Source organism: Physcomitrium patens, chromosome 6, assembly GCF_059467195.1.
Source record: "Physcomitrium patens ecotype Gransden chromosome 6, ASM5946719v1, whole genome shotgun sequence".
Taxonomy (NCBI): domain Eukaryota; kingdom Viridiplantae; phylum Streptophyta; class Bryopsida; order Funariales; family Funariaceae; genus Physcomitrium; species Physcomitrium patens.
The window spans coordinates 15,314,566-15,335,240 of NC_143415.1; the positions used below are offsets into that span (position 1 = coordinate 15,314,566).

At 34.3% G+C, this 20,675-nt stretch overlaps 2 protein-coding genes across 2 annotated transcripts; one reads left to right on the forward strand and one right to left on the reverse strand.

Annotated features, from left to right (window-relative positions):
* The first annotated feature begins 12,214 nt into the window (after positions 1 to 12,214).
* Positions 12,215 to 13,702, forward strand: LOC112283394 (uncharacterized). Its single transcript, XM_024522013.3, has 2 exons — positions 12,215 to 12,695; positions 12,914 to 13,702. Exons 1-2 carry the CDS (start codon positions 12,328 to 12,330, stop codon positions 13,185 to 13,187), a joined length of 642 nt encoding a protein of 213 aa, XP_024377781.1. The 5' UTR covers positions 12,215 to 12,327; the 3' UTR covers positions 13,188 to 13,702.
* A 524-nt stretch (positions 13,703 to 14,226) lies between these two features.
* On the reverse strand, positions 14,227 to 19,469 carry LOC112283343 (uncharacterized). The gene is made up of 5 exons (XM_024521930.3): positions 18,575 to 19,469; positions 18,270 to 18,400; positions 16,120 to 18,121; positions 15,709 to 15,944; positions 14,227 to 15,415 (listed from the first exon to the last, which is right to left on the reverse strand). The coding sequence occupies exons 1-5, from the start codon at positions 18,646 to 18,648 to the stop codon at positions 15,006 to 15,008; spliced, it is 2,853 nt and encodes a 950-aa protein (XP_024377698.1). The 5' UTR covers positions 18,649 to 19,469; the 3' UTR covers positions 14,227 to 15,005.
* Between the last annotated feature and the right edge of the window lie 1,206 nt (positions 19,470 to 20,675).

The following is a 20,675-nucleotide window of genomic DNA, read 5'->3' on the forward strand; positions in this document are numbered from 1 at the left end:
TCACTAAGGCTTAGAAAAGAAAACTGTATAAGTATTAAGATGCTTAGAGAGTGGCCAACTAAATAGTTATCAAGTTTTTTTAAGCTTAAAGTTTTTTATACCAACCTCATATAATTTTGTATCCATCTTCTAATGATACAAGGAGGTGTGTGGTCAATATATTGCATTAAATACAATAATGTGTAAAATATTGATGATTGATTATTTCTAGCCAATTATGTTCAAAAGGTTGTAAATACTTTTACAATTCATATTTAACATACCAAATCTATGGATATATTTTTTTTATAGTTTTATACTACATCTAATCATTTCAAGTAAAGACTTTAAAAAATAAGATATTGACTTTATTAGACTACAATCAAGGAGTTGTACAGAAAGTAAACAATTAATTGAAGCTACCAATTAGTATATTGTAGGCTAAAACTTTAATACTAAAACAATGCTTATGTTATCTCTTAAATAAATTTATTTTTAGCTTAGTCATTTGCAAATATGATTACTGTTTAAAGATTGTCATTGACCAAGACACTTACTTCTTAAACTTAATAATAAAAAAATATTATTACAAAAGTTGTCCATCTTATATAAGAGAATCAATCCAAATTACCCACACGCATATAAATTAGTTAAAGGAACCAATAGAATTTGGCTAAAATTATTTGAAAGGTCCTTCAAGCTGTACAGAAGTTACAGAGCAAAGACATTAGTAAAATCTTCTGAACTCATTCCACAACATAGAAACTTATAAGAAGTTGTAATTTTTAAAACTTACTATTGTAATTAGAATCTATTATCCCAATAAGATTTAAATTTTTGTTTCTTTACACAATAGTTTTTTTTCTTTGCACAACAATCTATTAAAATCTTTAAAATGTCAATTTGTTTACTTGTAATCACTTTGAATAAAAAAGCTCAATAAGACTGGAAGAAAAAAATATTTCATACAAACAAATAAAAAAATAAGAACATACAAGCATTAATATTTTAATATAAGCCATGAAATGTTGTTATAATTATTGATTGTTGATTTATATAATAATATAGCTAGAAGTTTCAACTAAAATAGAAATTTACTTGAACCATCTATTTTAGATTAAAATATAGTATGTACAAATTTAGTATGTTAATTAATCCAAATTTTATTAAAATTCTCAATTTTAGCAAATATAAGCTCAATTTTAGCAAATAAAATGCTCAATTTTATTTCAAATAGCAATCATCTCTAACAAAGAGGTTTTACATGATTAGAAAAAATGAGGTGGTAAAATAAACCAACTAATAAAGTCGAAGTTATACAAAAGCATAAAGTTGATTATTTCAATCTTAAATAATTTTTTAAAAGAATATCAATTTTACCAAAGTTATTTATATCTTCCTCTTTAATGTGTATTAATGACTAATTACGTAAAATAAATTTTACAAAATTCTAAGAAAAGAACTTATTCAAAGCAAAGAGTTAAATAAAATAATTATAAGTATTAGCTTCTATATTATTTGGATGGTTTCTTAAGCTCTATTAATTTTTTTATATATATTATAATGCTTTACATGGCATAGATTGGTAATGGTAATTTTAGAATTTGTATGCTTAAATAATAGGAAGGAGTAGAGAGCTATATTTATAATTTTTATATTGATTACTATTTTATTAAACTAATCAGTATCAATAAAAAGAAATTACGAGTTATATATTGGAGATTTATTTTACAGAAGAATCTCATTAATATGTAGAAAGTTTAAAATAATGTATAAAATAATAAATATATGAAAATAAATAAAATAATATAATAGTCTATAGCTTTATAGTTTCTATTACAATTAGAAACATTCTTATTCAGTTAGAATATTAGAGCTAATAAATATTATATTTAGATTTTATCTTTTATCTTTTATTCCTTAAAAACATATTGTGGTATTACAATTTTACTTACTCCAACACATATATTTCTTTTTTTTATTACTAAATTATTATTATTTTCTCATACTTCTATTTTAAATTATTTTTTATCAATAGGAGTTTAATAAAAATGGAAAATGCAAAATGAACGGATCTAATTTAATCTATTATCTATTTTTAAAACATTACAAGGAGAAAAAAGGTTTAAAATTATGTAAAGTTTTGAATCAATTTATCTATAAAATTGGCAAGTATGATAGTATTTAAGAAGACTTATTGCATTAGCAAATATTATAGATGATAAATAGTCTATTTGAAGAAAAATTCATCTATAGTAAATAATAGAATTGTACTATCTCAATTTCATATTAAAATACTAGCTTGTATGCTTAATTGTAAGCACGAATATGTAAATATATATATATATATATATATATATATGTTGTAGGATGTTTATTTCAAATATCTTATCTTCTAATTAAATAAGATAATTATTGATGGTGGATTAGGATAAAGTTATTTATTATTATATTAAATAAATTTGGATTTTTTTTTAGTATAGAAATTTGAATAAAATTGATATGATCTTTGCTCTAGGGCAAATAATTAGTAATCTGTAACACGCAGTATTTTGTTTTTTTTTTTTGTTTTTGTATGTTCTATTAAAAATTAATAGGAGGTATTTATTACAAAATGAAATGAAAATTATTTTATACTTAAGAAACAAGAAAAGGTTTAATTTGAGAAAAATAAATAACCTGTAATAAAATATTGAAGCTCACTGCAATGTTTTCTGCAAAAATTAGAGTCTAAGTCTTGAAAACCATATATTACTATGATTAAAAACGACTATTTTGTGATGTTAGATAAAGTCTATTATAGCTCCAACATTTCAAAATATGACACGGGATCTTATTATATTTTGAAAAGAACCAAGACTCCATGTTATATTTTGAAATATTTTCAATCGTTTTTTTTCAAATTTAGGTTCTCTATATTTATCTTTCCAAATTCTATTTCTGACCTATCCTTCTAATGCATGAAAATCTATATTAGACAAAATACAAATTTAGCATCTAGACTTGAATGCAACGTGTTTGGAAATCCAAAAGTTATTTGTCATAGAATAAATCCTCATGATCAGCATTAATCTATTCCAACCCTTATCTCTCTCTTTTCTTTCTCATTATCTTTCATTCAAACACAACCATGAACGAATCAACGGGCCTGTTTTTTTTTTTTTTTGTTTACAATTTATTTAATTTAATTTAATATTTTTGAATTTCACAATCAAAAACCAATTTAGGCTTTAGGTTTAGGAAGTCCAGTAGCACCAACCCCAGCAGGACAGCATCAGAGACTGGTTCCAAGCCCAACAAGGATTCATGTAGGATTTGGAATCTAATATGATATCCACATGATATTCTTTTTCCTACTATTATTATTACTATTCTAATTACTGTTACTTTATTCTATTCTATTCTACACTATACCCACAAATGCTATACATGGAGTGTTAACAACACAGGATCTTTTATAAATGAAGAAAAACCCAAATCAAAAGAGTGACAAAATTACAAATTGGGTGAGTTGAACCACATCCGTCCCCCCTTTAGAATTAGGCTTTCTCACAATTGTGTTGTTTTGGGCTACTGTGGACAAATGAATTGGTCCGCATGATAGAAGAGAGATTGTTCTGACAATTTTAGCAACGGAGGAGGCCAGAGAATGGAGCTCTAGGATTTGACGCATGATGGTTTGTCTGTCTCAGCAAAATTATTCAACTGCTGTGTATTTGTAATGGTAGTAGTAATTGTAATGTCTTTCAAATATTGTTCTATTCTACTCATAAATATATTCAAATTTCAGACATGTCATACTGTGTGTATTTTTGTGATCAAAGTTCAATCCAATTCTAGAAATAATTACTCAGATTGAAAGGGACTACATGTATACTTCTATGACAGTTCTCTTGTGCATGATATATATATATATATATATATATATGCATTTATATTGTATGGTCCATGTCAAAACAACAAGATTAGATTTCAAAATATAGTAAATACTCTATGAATATACATATCAAAGAAATATAGCTTATTAGTTATAAATGATTGATAGAATATTTGTACTGATTAAGCAACTAGTACTTGTTAACAAATCCAAAAAAACAAATGTGTAATACTGGCTAGTAACAATAAATGTTCCATCTTGCAATGTTGTGGTGATGCATGTTAGATGTGAGGATTTAACAAGAGAAAAAAAAAATCTTTATGTATGTATCATGTCAAAACTTGTATATTACACTAGTTCATATAGTATAATTTTATGATTTTAATAATGTGTACACATCATAAATATATTTTTATTTTTAGACTCATGATATATATATGCTTATTTTAGTTTAATTTTTTGCAATTGTCTAATAATTTATGTTACATTCAAGAATTGATTGCCAAATAATACAAATTATTCCATCACCAATTCAAATAATTTGGTTAGAGTGTATATCATCAAAATAAGATAAAATTACTTCTAAATGTGTGCCTTTATTAAAATATTATTGTATCTTTTAGACATTCTAAAGTCAATAGTAAAGTTCTTGTTATTTTTATTTTTCAGATATAAAAAATAAGTAGTAGCATTATCTTTATTATTATAAATTAATAAGAACATATCTATATATAATTCACAAAAATTCAGTAGATAGTGCTATTTTCAAAATTAAAAAAATATTTATTTATTTATTTATTTATAAAAATATTTTATAAATTCTTGAAAATAAACTATTAATTTTTCTTTGATTTCATAAATTTTTATTTTACATCTACGTTTATATAATAAAGTTAAGCATATGAATCATTATATGATACTTCTGTTTAGAGTAGAAAAAGAACAAAGAAAGATTTTTCTTTTTAGTGGTGGTAATATTTTTAATTAAATCTTTGATATAAAAAAATTGTGACTTATATTTGTACAAAGTTATATAAAGTAATTACTATTTTCGTATTGTAAATATTATTATTTATTTATTTTTTAAAAATAATAATTTTAAAAGATAAAAATGAATTGAAAGATGTTGATTAGATGAAATAAGAATGCATTTTACTTGCAATATTTTGATAAGTAATTTGGCAGTAGATATTAATAAAAATATTGTACTTATATCTTGAATTTATGTCTAATAAATTCAGATAGGCTTTTTTCTTTTTAGTTTAAAAGGCCTCTACCAAGATTCTAAGCAAAAATAAAATAAAATAAAAGAAAGAAAAAAAAATGAAAAGATATTATATGTGACATCCTTGGAGCATAGTATACATCTAATTTGATGGGCATTCAGATCTTGAAAACTTTCTGCAAGAGGTCTATAAACTTGAATGCCTAGCTCAATAATACTACAATTGTAAATATGTTTAATTAATCTTAATAAAACAGCTATTCTATTTGGATAACTTTTTACAGATATGTTTTTAGTTATATATCTTATTTCTCAATAAATATACAAAAACATTCATAGTTTTCAATTGATGGTGCTTATGAAGATGTAATACATAAAAAAGGCCCAAGTTTGAACTCTACTATGACAACAAAAAATTCTACAACATAGAAAAATATTTACTAGTTTGTTCTTATAAGAAATAGATTATATTAAAAAAAACTTAAATACCAAATTAGATCAATATTTTTAAGTAGCATATATTCTAATTTATTAGTGTTTTTAGTAAGAACTTAATATACATTAACAAACATAGAAATTGGTTTTTGTTAGAAATAATTATATTTTTTTTATTGTATACAAAAATCATAGATTTTTTTATAAAAATGCTATTAAAATGAAAAAATTAGTACATAATTTATATTAATTGCAATATTATATATTTGAATAAATAGTATGTACTAATTTTTTGATATATATATATATATATTTAAATTTTTATGCCCAACCACATACTATCTGTTAAAAGATTTTAATAAAACTTTTTATTCTCTTAGATTATATAAAATATATTATTTTTAATGAAGTAAAATAAATAATTTTAGGAAAATAGATGACGTGAATTTTAAAATATTTGGGATATAATAGTTATTTTAAATATAAATTTAGTTTTAAAAAAGTAATTTATATATATTTCCCAGACATTTATTTTTTTATTTTTATTTATTTTTATTTTTTTCGGAATTGAAAATTTTAGCTTGTAGATATTTGATGCACAATAAATTTCATTTTTTATTTTTTTATATATGAATATATATATATATATATATATATATACACACACACACACACACTAAATGATTACATATTAAAAACTACTTCTTATAATTGATTATTCTATATTATTATTATTATTGTTATTATTACTATTTTTTATGTTTTTGAATGTACATGCAGGAAATATCTTTATTCAACATATTGTGATTGAAAGGGTCATTAGACAAGATTGTATTTTGATACATGTTACATACAAAATAACAAACTGTCCGTAAAAATATATGATACAAATTCAATTATTAAAAATTTAATTAATGCTTGAAATATAAACCACTTTAATGAACTTTTGCAATCAACAGGTCATATGAGTATACTCGTCACTGTTCAACTGAGATACTCAACACAAAATTGTTGCACCAGTTAGGAAATATAAAAAGCAAGAAAACAAGAAGAATAAGAATACTATATATTTTGCACTACAAAAAGAATAATGAAGTTGATTATTAATTAAATATGACAATTGATATAACACTGACTATTGAGGACTCAAAACTCAAAGGTCAGGGATTTTAAAATATTTGAAACATGTTTGCATGCTTTATTTGTCTTTGAAGCACATTTTCACTAAAAACTCAAACTCATCAACCTTTTGCAGCCAATTTATTTCGTAAAAAAAAACCAAATTACTCATTTTTATCCCCTTTATTCGTTTATGTATATACATGACATGGATTCATATACATATCCATGTTATGTATATATATATATTAACATAACAAAACAAACAAACTTGGAACTTGGAATGTATCATCCATGAGGATGCTGGCATGTGGATGATAAATAGAAGAAATCATCGATCTGGATGACGACGGTGGATGAATGAAAGCCCCACGACTAGACCGCACCGATCGAGTGAGAAGAGCAGCATTTGCAGCAAAGCAATGGTTTTGTGTCTGTCTTAGTGTTTTTGTTTTTGTTTTTTTTTTTTTTTTTTTTAAATATCCCTGCTGATGTGCAGATAATGGTGGCCACTGAGCCAAGCCAAGTCAATAAGGTGCTGGAGGTACACTTTCTCAGTTAGAAGACGGTAGAGCCGATTCTACAGGCTTTAGGGTGTTGGACTATATAGCCATGGTATGGATCAATCAACAAAGCAGACTCTGCAGCTTCTTCCTGGTGGTACATATCTTTCACAATAGTTGAGTCCTCTGATTCTACACATGTTTGGATACACACACAATCTTTGAGCAATGGGAGTCAACACATGACATGGATTCTTCCCCAAGTACAAATAACAAATCTCTAGGCTCCTCCACTCATCCAGGAACCAGGAGGAAGAATACGTCTGAGCAGCACCACGGCGCCTCCCCCGAGACGTGAACAGTGGTGCCTCCACTTGAACCTGGCCAGACAGTAAGATACTTCTTCATCACACGCTATGCTGCGATGAAGCAACACACATTCACACACACAAAAGAAAAAAAAGAAAAGAAAGAAAGAATAGAATCAGATTAATATTTGTGAGTCTGAATTTAAAAAAGGACAGAAGTTTGTTTCGTCCTTTGGCACATAATGGAGAGTAAACTCTTCCTGCGAAAAAGCAAGTGAATGCACAGGTGTACATTGATCTTGCCGAAAGTCAGTCGGTTAAAAAACGTTTAAAAAGCACCAAAAAAAATAAAAATAAAAATAAAAAACCAACTACAAAAACAAGAGAAGTTGTAAGATTCGAAGAGGTCAAAATCTCGATCAGTATCGATTAGATTGCATTGGGTAAGGAAGTCCCACTACATTGTTTCTGGTGTACCTGAATCGTTTTTTAGCCTCTGGATTAGGATTCCTCACCTGGATTTCTCTCACGCGCCTCACGAACAAGTGCAGAAAAGTATAAACTAAGACAACGAGAAACAGTGCTGAGCGCGAAGTGATGAGAGAATGCCCAAATACAGGCTGCAAAGTCCGAGCAGAAAGGAAAATGGTGGAGTGGTGTGGAATCGGGTGACTTACTGCAGGCGGTTGCGGTGCATCGGATTGATATCTTCACGAATTAAATATGGCACGACAGGAAGTTTGAACGATCACCCAGCTATCGTCCACGATCATGCGGCCCTTGGCACCGCCCTCCTCACACACGAGAGCTGCAGCAATTAGCATTCACAGGCTTCTTCTTCTGCCGCTGTGTCCACCGGCGGTTGACACCAGTGTTTTTTTGTTTGTTTGTTTGTGGGCTGCCGTTGCCGCTTCTAAGCCCCTTGTCCTCCTGGTCTCTATCTGTTGTCAAGATCTGTAAGTTAACGATGCCTCAATCAATGGTGTTTCACAGCTTTGCACCTGCTCACAGCAAAGCATATGATAGTTTTATGGGTCACTTCGAAACTACCCCGCACACTGGTATCCGTAGAAGCTGGATGTCAGTAATAAGATGAACAGGTTCATCAAATCAAGCACATGGCAGATTTAAAATCTGGTGATTGTCTCACAATTATCTTGGTATTTTAAGGGTTATGAGCTTGAAGTGAAGATACTTAACTTGAAAATGGTGTTTTATTAATGGTAAATTATGGTTTGTAAAGGGTGAAGTCTTGTAATGACAACTAGGTTTAAATTTTAAAATGTAACTAGAAATAAGGCTCTTATGTACCACTTATATCATACTCTTTGAAGTTTATTTTATTATTTGAGATTTCAAAATGAATATGCAAAGAAGAATTTCGTTCACTCATTCCTTAATAATGATAATCCACAAGTGGTATTCATCCACATGTTACAAGTATGGAGGTGGTTTTAAAATTTCTTCTGAAATAAACAAATCAGTTTTGAAATACTTTTACTGATAGAACTTTATGATATTTATAATTAGTCAAATTTTTATAATTAGTTGTTTAAAATAATTTTCTAAACTTTTCTTATTTATACATAGTTAATTTTGAAAAAATAAATAAAAGATTACTTTCTTGATGTGGATTGTTGTTTTTAAATATTCTATGTTTAAATTTTAAATTATGTAAAAATATTTTATAAATTAAATTGTTGTATATATCATCACTCATATGTAAAAATTATGTTATATGTAAACATCTATAGCAGAAAACAATAGGAATATAAAAATTTAACAAATTATAATGAAAAATATTGTTTTATATATGGACATTCTAATGAAATAAATAAAAACCTAAATATTATTTTAGAAAAATGTATGTGACTTTTAATAATGATGTGTAAATAATATAGATAATTTTATTCATCTGTAGCACAGAAGTTTTAAAGGATATTTAAAATAACAACCATTAAAATATTGTTATGATTATTTAAATAGAAATAAATAAGAATATCTCTAACAATAATACTTGCACTATATATATATATATATATATATACACACACACACACATATATATTTTTATGTATAATAAACAAGAAATTCTAACATGTACTAAGTAGAAGGTATGTAAGAGTTTCTTGTCCAGCATTTTATCTAGTTTAATAAAAGAGACATTTTATGAGTAGAATTTAAATAGTAGTTTAATTTTTTAAAAAAAACATCAAAATTTAAAATAAATTTATGTACAATGATTATAGATATATTTTTCAATAAGGATATTTTATTTAACTCTAATATATTAATTGATTATTCTTATTTTGTTGACTTATTAATTAAACTTTAGAAGAAAATAAGAAATTTCCAAAAGAGTTTTTCTTTTGCAATATTGAAGTATAACCTAGTTAATACAAATGTTAGACCAACAGAGCTTGGTTTTGATAAGATAAAGCAAAAAATACTTGAAGTGATATCTAACATTTGTAAAAATCTAATATCATTAGAATAAAATGAAAATATATACTATGTAATATCTAAATGGTAAGATACCATTTATTGGTTCTATGTTAAATAAGTCATAAATCACTAATTCTTATAAAACATTTATTCTTTTTCTTAATTTCTTTTTATTATTGAAATTTTTAACTTGAAAATTTAAATTATTTTTTCTAATATTATATAATACATGTATTATTTTTTACTTGTAAAAAAAAACATCCATAATTAATAAATGTTGTATTTGAATTAATCTTGTAATAACTAAGAAATAAATTCAAAGTCAAATTTAAAGTCAAATTTATTTTGTGCAATACAACTGAATGTGTATAACATGAATAACAATATATGTTTTGAAACACATTATCTAAAAATATATAAAAATCAAAATATATTTAGATGTGAAAAGCAATTTATATACATTGTGTTTTACTAAAAAGTTTTACCATATTATCAACACATTTTTTGCTAGCTGAATGTGCAAGTCAAAATATGTGTGCATATAATCTGCATTTATATCTTGTAATTAATAAAAATTTGCAAAAGGCATGTTAATTGCATTATAAGACTGAATTTTTCAAATACCACATTTGGTATCTTATTAAACAAATTCTACATATTATCCTACGGTATTGTTTGTTATATGATTGTCATGGCACCTCTCAAGAAAAAATGAACAGCACAGGTTAAATATTAACAGGAACTTTTCAAAAAAATATAGCAATACGGATTATATATATATCTATATATATATCCTTTTATTTTTAAAATTTTCTGCAAATCATGATTTATCCCTTCAATACTATAAAAATGTAAAATAATCATTCTCAAAAATATTTTTGTTTATAGCTTTAATTAATGCTAAGATTAAAATACTCTTTTGAGACATAACTTTATATGAAGTTTAAAATAACAGTTAATGATCACATTTTAACATCTTATTAATAGCCGCTACAAAGTACTAAAAAATTACATGGCTACAGTTGTTCGTTATAAACCATATCTATCATAACTAATTTTACATGACAAAAGAATGGTGTGGCTATTCGAAATCTTTACATAAAAATCATAGTTGATTATGTATCAATTGGGCCTGAGTGATGCCACACATGTATCAATTAAACAGTGCTTTACGAAGCTTTCAAATCACCAAAACCCCTTTTTGACCACCCACACTTTACCTCACTTGTTTTTGTTTTCTTTTTCATCCAATTGATGAATGTTTTCTTTTTCATCCAATTTATCAGACACTGCAGCCTATTAGATGCTCTGCAAAGTCATCCCATGAGACATTCCTTTGTGACCCAATTGCGAGTTAGATGCTTTGGTTAATCGAATGTCTCTGTTTGTGAGTGTGTGTGTCTGAACCTCAAATAATCACCCAATTATTCTATTCAGCACCGAGAGAACAAGCATGGCCTGTGGTACTCCTTGTCTGCCTCCATTGCAGATTCTAGAATCGCTTGAGCCCAGGCACCGCAAGCTCCTCAAACATTGCTGTCTCTACTCCCTCCCCATACCTGCAGAGAATGCAGCTCATTGAAGGCTCAATGGTCATGTGTGGGACCTTGGTGTTGTAAAAACTCTCATTTGCAGCTCTGAATCATGTCAGCACACAATTAATTATATCTACTACTTCCATCGTGCTTCATGTCGGCATGGATCGGTCCGAGGACCCCATTGAAATCGTGCACTGAAACGAATGCAATAGCATGATTAGTTCTGAGTTCATTTCGAATTAGTTTTTCCACGACTTCTCAAACACCTCAGTGTTGCACTGAAGAGAGATTGATGTTACAATGAAACAGTTTTACGGACAGTTGATGGTCAAGGACTATGTCGCGTTACAGACAGGTCTACAGGTTGCCAGTGATGAAATGTGTGTTTCGCCACTCCAGACAACTACTATGCGATCTGAGCCTCGCCTTTTGTATCGTCGTCCTGGTGATATTTCCCAACGAGTGAGCCGCGCCATCGCTCTCGTTGCACATAAGCACGTCCTCCCAAAGCGCTTCCGGGTACTGGGTTTTGGTTGGGTGCATCAACTGATTCAGATAAGTTTCACAGGGCTGGATGTCCACGATGGATGGTGTTTGTATGCGGCACAACATGGCCATTACGAATTGTTGAACCCATTCATTACTGCACTCCTTTACACATGTCTACTACCATGTTTTAACACGTCATCTTCGATGCAAAGCTCTGAATCTCTGCCCCATCGGATCTCATTTGCCAGAACTTGCAACCTTATCTAAGGGTGGTCTTTGGTCTTATGGGCCCCCCACCATCAATGGCATCGAGTGGAGCCTTCCCTGCTTCTTCTTGTCCTCGATAGATGTTCATCTGGTCGGAGGGGCGGTTGCCTCCTACTTGTGGACGTACTTGCGTTGCAAGTGAATGCCGCTATCCACTCGGAGGCTTTGCGTCTTCAAGAATGTGTCAATGATATTCCTCGTGTCCGCCCTCCTCAAATATCCATCACGGCCATCGCCTTCGTCTTTGTCCTCACTTCGCTCCACCAAGTCGCTCAAGTTGAAGAACAAGCGCTGCTTTTTCTTAAGGATGTCGCACAGAGCACATTCAAGGAGCTTTTTGGTGGACCAGCCATGTGCTCCCTCAGGACAAATTCGACAGCCTCAACGTCTTGCAACTATCAGTGAACATCTCCGACAGACGTGCACAGCACTGCTCTTCCACAACAGACCAATACATGATGATAATGTTCCCCTCTCGATTCTCATTGTCGACAGCATGCATCCTCTCAAGTATAATTCTTAATCTATTTTATCAGCTTCTGCTTTCCATTGCGCCATTCGGCTTCTTTTACAGCATTGCAATTTTCGATCCACACCTTTTTGTCCATGAGATCGATGTTGATCGCCCCAGGTCCCACTCTGTCACCACCTTCTCTTGCAATCACAGTGTCTAGCAATCTAGACAAAATCACTGTAGTAGTATCACTGATGAACGGGTCGGAATCTAGGATGCCAGCCTTCGGGGGTGACGCAGCTCCTCCGAAAATCCAAGTCAACCAGAACATGAACATCGACATTCTGCATCCAGAGTCAGCGACCAAATCAATTAAAACTGCCTTTCGTCTGGAACTCCAAGACTGCGCAGTGGAACTCATGATCCCTGTAACTTGGATCATTTCTGAGACTCTTTGGCCACGGAAGGCCGACGTTCTATGCACCGAACTCGTAGAGCCGATCCTGGTACAGCAAGACATCGACAGGACCAGCGCCTCCCCATGCTAGTCGCATTTGCCATTTTCATTGTTGAGGTTGTCGATCTTTGAAATCATTTTGACCTAATTTCGCAGGATTCACAGGACAATTTCTCACAGAAGTTGCACATTGGCTTTGTTCTAGAGCTTTTTTGGCTTCAAATCCTGTGTGGCATCTGGGCTTGGGTAGGTAACATGTTGGACACACCGTTGCATTGTTGAACCTGATCTTATGTTGCACTCGAGATTCGCTGAGTTGCTGGTGGTGGTAGGATTCGGACTCTCGCGGTTGTGCATTTCAATCTTGGTCACTTGGAATGGACAAATGTGTGCATGCATATGTTTAGAAGAAAGAGATTCTTTTAACTTTTTCTGAGTATAAAAATTTAGATTGGAAACATTTGAGCCATGTGAAGATGTCTTAGAACACCATGTATCCAAATGGGTGGAAATCATAGTCGAAACATTATTTACAATTGTGTGTTGTATTCTAGTTGGGCAAAGATAAATAAAGTTTAAACAAATGATCAAAAGATAAAATAAGAACACTTTAGCAGATAAAGCTAAAGTAGATGAATGAGATTATGTATATTTAAGGATTGTAGCAGTATGTAGTATGTAACTACAACAACCCCAAAATTTGACACTTCAAACAAAATGACTAAATTTAGATCAAAAGTCACAAACAGTAAAAAGAAACATTCAGAGAAGAATATAGGATAACTACATTGTTGCTAAAATTTAAGAAAAATCTTGTTTTTCTTGAATGTATGAATCTTCTCAAATTTTAATCCTAGCTTCTTTTCATTGGTCAAAATCTGTCAAATATAATAATAATAAAATTAAAATTAAAATTAAAAACAAATTAATAGATGAAAATGAAGAAAAAAAAGATATAAATGAATTAAGTAAAGTTCAACTACCACCTCATAAAAATATAAACAATAAAAAAAGATATACTATTATTAAAAAAATCTAGAATAATAGTAATGATATTATAGTAATAATAATAATCATCATAACCATGACAAGAATTGATAATCTTTACAAAATATAACACAGTTGACACCTTGACCAATCCAACAGAAGTGAACATAATAATAATAATAATAATAATAATGATAATAATGAAAATAACAAGAATAAACTCTCTTAAAGAAAATGTAAGAAACACATATTGCCTCCACAACTCAAAATGAAAAACACAGATAGTTGCTTGAAGAAATTAAGAGCTAGTCTATTTAGCCATTCAGTCATGGTATTCCACAGCCAATAAGTGGCAAAGTTTGAGTTGAACAGTCGTTCCAATGTTTTTGTAAATCCATCACCGGCCATTGCTACATTTCCCCTCTGTCTAGTCTGCATAAAAGTGACTGTAAACCGTTGTAAAATCAACAAAAACTCTACACAACGAGCTTAGAATACAGATGAGGAAGGCTGCAGATCTACAGATGCAAAGCAAACGATACACTAAGTTGTTTTCAAATGTGGATGGTACAAATCATCGATCAGATGTAGCCATTGCCACTGACGGAACCTGGTTTCAGGTCGTCTATCAGCGGTGGTGACACGGCTACGATCATGAGGATGAGAACAATGCCGGCTATTGGGTAGTCAGAGTAATCTACACAAGCCTCTAAAAAGGGCTCTAAAAATGAATCTGATGAATGTGTCGGTCACTACACAAGGGTATCCGCCGAACTGTGACTGTTTGACGAAGCTGAATTGGATAATTCTACATAAGAGGAAACAAGACAGAAAAGCAACCACCACGCCCTGGAATGTTTCTTTCTTGTTAAGAACATGCCTCGAATGGAGTGGAATATGAGGACAGAACAACATTTGCAATTCAGTTGTCCTCACCGTCATCCTGGCAAGAGCTGCAGCCCACTGGGGCGGAATCGACAGGAACCAGTTCTTGTGGAAGTGTGGACTGCGGCATCTCTTGGAGTTTACCGAGAACCTGCAGCATGTTGAGCCGCTCAGATGGTGCAGGGCTAGTACACAGAATCGCCGCGTGCAGGATGTGTAATATCTGGGCGATTTGGGACTCATCCGATGATTGGAACAAGCTCATGTCGATGGCATACTGCTCCCGCTCTTGCGCCTGTAAGGACCGAACCCAGGTGGGTAGACTCATCACTCCTACTTCTACTTCGCACTCGCTCGTCGGCCTCTTGCCAGTTATGATCTCCATCAGTAGCACTCCGTAGCTGTACACATCTCCTGCCTTGGTCAGGTCGCGGAAGAGCTGATATTCTGTCACCACACGCATGAGTATGTCAGCCATTGAGAACCGGAACTAAATAATGCACCCCTTGGTGTAAGGCAGTGGGAGGGGGAAGAGACGTTTGTGTGGGAGGAAGGTTCACATATGAAGAGAAACTGTGTCAGAGGATTCCAAATGTGGCCGCATGCACACAGTGTGGCTAATAGTAAACCTTCTATACACTAAAAACCAAGTCACAAATGGAACGATTAAATTGTGCCCCATGCACTTTGTACAGTATTACAGACGATTTTCATGAAGCATGATTTCAATGGATGATCACCAGGAGGGACGTAACCAGGGGATCCAACCCAAGCAGTAACTGTGGAGTCTCCGCTACTGCGACGCTTGAATAGGCTCGCCACGCCGTAATTCACAAGCTTGGGCTCCATGTCTGAATCTAACAGCACGTTGGCGGCCTTCAAATCACAGTGTACTATCGGATCGCCGCAAGTCTCCTGGTGGAGATGCACTAGCCCCGCTGTCACGCCCATTATAATCCGCAACCTCTCGTTCCAGCTTCCCACGCAATCGCCACAGCACCCTCGTCAAGCTCTCATACGCCATCACAGAAAATTCAAAAAGCACCTAGAAGGCATATACAAGCTCATTCTACCCACATTCCAGATGAAAGCGTGCCACGGCATTGATACCAAATTGCATCATAGCAAGTTGAAAGAGCTAGAGGACTGACTTGAGCAGGCAGGTATGGTGCCCTGGAGGGTGCAGATGCAAATCCAGGCTGCCGTTGGGCATAAATTCAAGCAACATGGAAAGGCTGCTGGGATTTTTAGTGTATCCCATGAGGCGGACCAAGTTGCGGTGCCGGATTTTACTGAGCTCCAGCATTGCTGCGTCCAGTCTGGACCGATCCTTCTTCCCCAACTTTGCAATGGAACATTGTAGCACAGCGAACACGGTGCCGTCAGGGAGAACGGCTTTTTCAATGCTACTAAACCCCACGGCCCGGCGGATGGTGCCGCTTAGACTTCGACTAAAACTTCCGTTGGGGGTTGTTATGACGGATGTAGCAGCGTGAACATCTTCCGCTGAGAGATTCAGAGCTTTAAAGTACTTTGAGAAGAGGGTCACCGTCTCAGATTGAACTGGTTGTCGGCGATGGACAAGGTAGCGAAGCAGGAGGGCAAGGAAGATGATGGTGGCCGCCCCTTCCGCGGCAGCACCAATGACGGTGATCAATGTCGGGCCACCTCTACGTTGATGGTCATGATAAGTGGGGAGCGGTTGGGAGTTAATATTGCTTGGACATGGCCGTGCAGCCAGCCTACCGCACAGATTCAGGTTACCGAGAAAAGAAGATGAGGAGAGGCTAACGAAGATGCCATTGTCTGGTAACGGCCCCGAGAGCTGATTGAAAGAGAGATTCAAGAAAACGAGAGAGCTCAGGTTCGCAAGCGTCTCAGGTACAGGACCGGAGAGATTGTTGAATGATAGATCGAGCTTGGTCAGGTTATGAAGCATCCCGAAGCTGCTTGGGATCAGCCCAAGGATGTTGTTGTGTGAAATATTCAGGGTATGTTTTAAGTTTGAGAGCAAGCTGAGGGACGGAGGTATGGCTCCGCTTAGTTTATTGTCGGAAAAATCCAAGCTTTGCAGCTTCGAGCAGTTGCCAATGCTTTCCGGAATGGTTCCAGTGAAGGCATTATTCGAGAGGTTCAAGCCGATGAGGTCTTGTAAGTTTCCAAGCGTTGAGGTAATCAATCCAGAGAGCCGATTATGAGAGACATCGAGGTAGCTTTGCAAGTGCACCAAATTCCCCACCGTGGAATCCACAGACCCCGTCAAATTATTCGAGGAAATGTTAAGAAACCTTAGGGACGTGCAGTTCAGCAACGAAATCGGCACATTGCCACTGAATTTGTTTCCACCCATGTGAACGGACCGTAAAGCGGGCGACCATCCCAACCATGTCGGAATTTCTCCCATGAAGCTGCATCCTTCAACATTGAACTCCTCGATGTCCACGCATGAGGAGAGATTGCTCGGAAGCGGACCCCAGAATGAATTCCCGTTGAGACGAAGGATCTTCAGGTGCTTCAGAGCGCCAATTTCCTCCGGAATTGATCCTGTCAAATTGTTCCCACCAAGGTCCAAAGTCTCCATGTAAGTGAAATGGCGTATGTACTTCGTCAAGACCCCTTCCAGTTTCCTTTCAGGAAGACTGAGGGAGATGACGCGACCGACATTCTCCCCGACCTCACCACATCGGATGCCATACCAGTTGCAATGGTTAGGATTGATGATGTTCTTCCACTGCTTGAAAACGCCCGTTGGATCTGCTGTTAATGCACTCATGAAGTACAACACTGCCTGACGCTCTAAATCTATAGGATCTTCAAGAGACGGAGCTGGAGATGGAGCTGGAATTGGAATTGGTGCACTAGAAGGGGCTGGAGATGGAGTCAGGGCACTCAAAGGTGGTGACTCTCGCGGAGGTGGTAAACTTGGCTGTGATTGAGGTGCCGGGAGAGGAGGTACTGGAAGTGTAGGAGATTTGGAGGATGGTCGCAGAAGAGGAAGCGGCGGGGTGGAGGCAGGAGGGAGTTGTGCAGGAGCCTGAATCTGCTGCAAGGGTGGTGGGCTTGGCTGTCGAGGAATCACTTGCTGTGATGGTCCTTGCAAGAGACGCCTTGAAACCACCTCTCCTAATTCACAGCTACGCTGTTCACAAGTTGCTGGGATACCACACCATCTGCATTTGAGATTGATCGAGGGAGGGAGAGACCCATTTCTGCAACTTCTATTTCCCCAAGGAGGACGCGTTGGAAACTTTGACCCTTGCGATACAAAATTGAAATCGAAGGTAACTGATTCATTTCTTACCAGATTTAATTCTTGGCGACTTCCATGGTTGAGCGGATGGGTAGTCAGCAGATGATGCATCTATCACGTTCACCGTCACTTCCTTCCCGGGACACGATAATTCTGCTTCCTCCGTCGTCTCAAAAAACTGGCTGCATTTGACGGTTACTCCAGTCAGGTGGCTGGAGAGAGTCAACACTCTTGAAAAACAGACAATAGATGTCTGGGCACTATGTGCTTCACCATTGACACAGAAAATGAACGTCATACCAAAGCCCAGTCCTCTATACGATTTAATTGTAGCCTTGAAGGTTGAGTAGGAGTACCTGGAGAAGTACAATATTGCACAAGCAAGAAAAACGAAGCGAACGAGACGCAGCAACCCCCAGAGCTCTGCCATTGATCCCTAACCACTCTCGTTTCGATTAGACGTCACCTCGAAAATACGTGACTCCGACACATTCGAAGCCAGATTCACTATTATTACATCATCCAGTGTTGCACGTTTGCTCATGTATTCACACAGATCTGCCGTTTTCTTCTTCCTCTCATGATTGAAAGCTCGACTCCGCGCGCAGGTGCTCCAACTGCGCATTCTCCGCATGAATACTCGGAGACTTTTGTCGAGGGCTCATGTCTTTTCCCCGAGCTCGAATGCCATTGGAAACAACCTGGTGGAGTCCTCTACCTTAATACCTACCGCTTCCAAATCAGCAGTGAACGGGTCCCCAATCGAAACGTACGCGATTTCGGTAACACCACTACATCAAACATTGCATATACTTCGGTCTGCTACTTCGGCTAAACTTCGTGGAACAATCTCCGTGCTAGACAAGAGCTTCATAGCAGCGGATTACGAGTACAACAACAATTGTCCAAACCGTTTCCACCAGACATGGGATTCTGCCAAGCCTCAACAACATTCTCCCTACTCGGCAGCGTCAACAACAAAAGGGCAGCCGTAGAAATGCGACCTCCTCAATGCGGCCACCATCACATCTAAGCACAATCCAGCCGTGTCAACAACCAGGATCATCGTCTTGCTTCTGAGGCACCCACAAAAAAAAAGTCGACAGCAGGGGCTGCACAGACTCAGTCTTTCGTTCTGCATCCCAAGCCTAGACTTCATGCACAGTTGAATCCATTCCGTAATCCATCATCAACAACAACAACAACAGCAACGTAGGACAAGTGTGGAAACTAGAGTGCGATCAGCATCGGGGCCAGTAAGAGGCAAGCGGGGAGGGAGGCACAGACAGGGCGGCACCCGCGAAGGGGAACCGGAACATGGGACGCATGAAGCGCGGCGCTCCGCGTCCACGACGGAGGGCGGTGCGCCAGATTAAGCAAATAATGGGCTGAGGCTTCGCACACTCTCTCGCGGCCTCTCACAATGCTTGCTCACAATGCGGCTGAGCGTCGCCACTGCTCCAGGTCTCCAGCTCAGTGCCTGACCTCACTCACTATTCATGCATGGCCTGCATTCCCTCAAGGCACCTTCCTTCCCTCTGATGCTTTTAACGAACGCACAAGTACTACGCAGCTCTGCTTGAATGTCGAGTGTTCACGTTTTGGTGCTTTGAAGGGAGGCAGATTGGGATTGTTTACTATCATCAAATTCTAATTCCTACAAATCAAATATAAATATATATATATATATATAGTAGGGTGGTTAATGCTTTTGCAAAATGCTGGCAAATTAGTAGTGAAGATGGTGTAAGCTTATTTTGGTTTGATCTTGTCATTTTTTCATTTAAATGTAAAAATATGTAGAGATATTTTAAATGGATTTGTTAAGAAAAAGAAAAATAAATCAAATATAAAAAATAATGATATTATTTACCAAAAATTAAATTAAATTAAATTAACAATTGATGGATAATGTTTGAGTTCTTAAAAAGTGCATAAAAATACTTTTACTTTTCTTTCTTTCTTTTGTTAATTTAAAAAAAAAAATTAATTTTGAATATTTTTTTTAACTTAAAAATATTTTTTATATTAATAATAATTTTAGTATTTTTATGAAAACATAGCAAATAGTGTATTGCAAACTTCATTAATGTAGTAGCAACTCCAAGATATAGACAAAAGAGTTGCCATTGAATTGGCATAAAAATAAATTGTGACAACTACAACTTTCAATGATGAGTAGGAGTATAGAAATCAGATTTGGTATAACAACAATTGCACCTATTAGGCTTTGCATATTAATTTTGTGTTAATATTATATAAATATTATTTATAAAAATAGAAAATTTACAAAAGAAAGTCGTAGCTACATCAAGTACTTAATATGAATTAACATCATCAAAATAGCTATTAATTATAATATTATGATTGCTAAAAATCTATATTTGTAAAAACATATCATAGTCTCTTATTTTAATGGCAACATACTAGCCATACAATTTTTTTAATTTATAAGAG

What these genes read in the sequence shown, in the direction of transcription:
- LOC112283343 (XM_024521930.3), bottom strand. Translation starts at nt 18,648, where the DNA reads ATGGCAGAGCTCTGGGGGTTGCTGCGTCTCGTTCGCTTCGTTTTTCTT. An exon ending in CACCATACCTGCCTGCTCAA is followed by an intron (nt 15,945 to 16,119) that starts GTCAGTCCTCTA and finishes TTGCGTGGGAAG; the next exon opens with CTGGAACGAGAGGTTGCGGA. An exon ending in CCCTGGTTACGTCCCTCCTG is followed by an intron (nt 15,416 to 15,708) that starts GTGATCATCCAT and finishes GTGTGGTGACAG; the next exon opens with AATATCAGCTCTTCCGCGAC.
- LOC112283394 (XM_024522013.3), top strand. Translation starts at nt 12,328, where the DNA reads ATGCCGCTATCCACTCGGAGGCTTTGCGTCTTCAAGAATGTGTCAATG. An exon ending in GACAGCATGCATCCTCTCAA is followed by an intron (nt 12,696 to 12,913) that starts GTATAATTCTTA and finishes GTCGGAATCTAG; the next exon opens with GATGCCAGCCTTCGGGGGTG.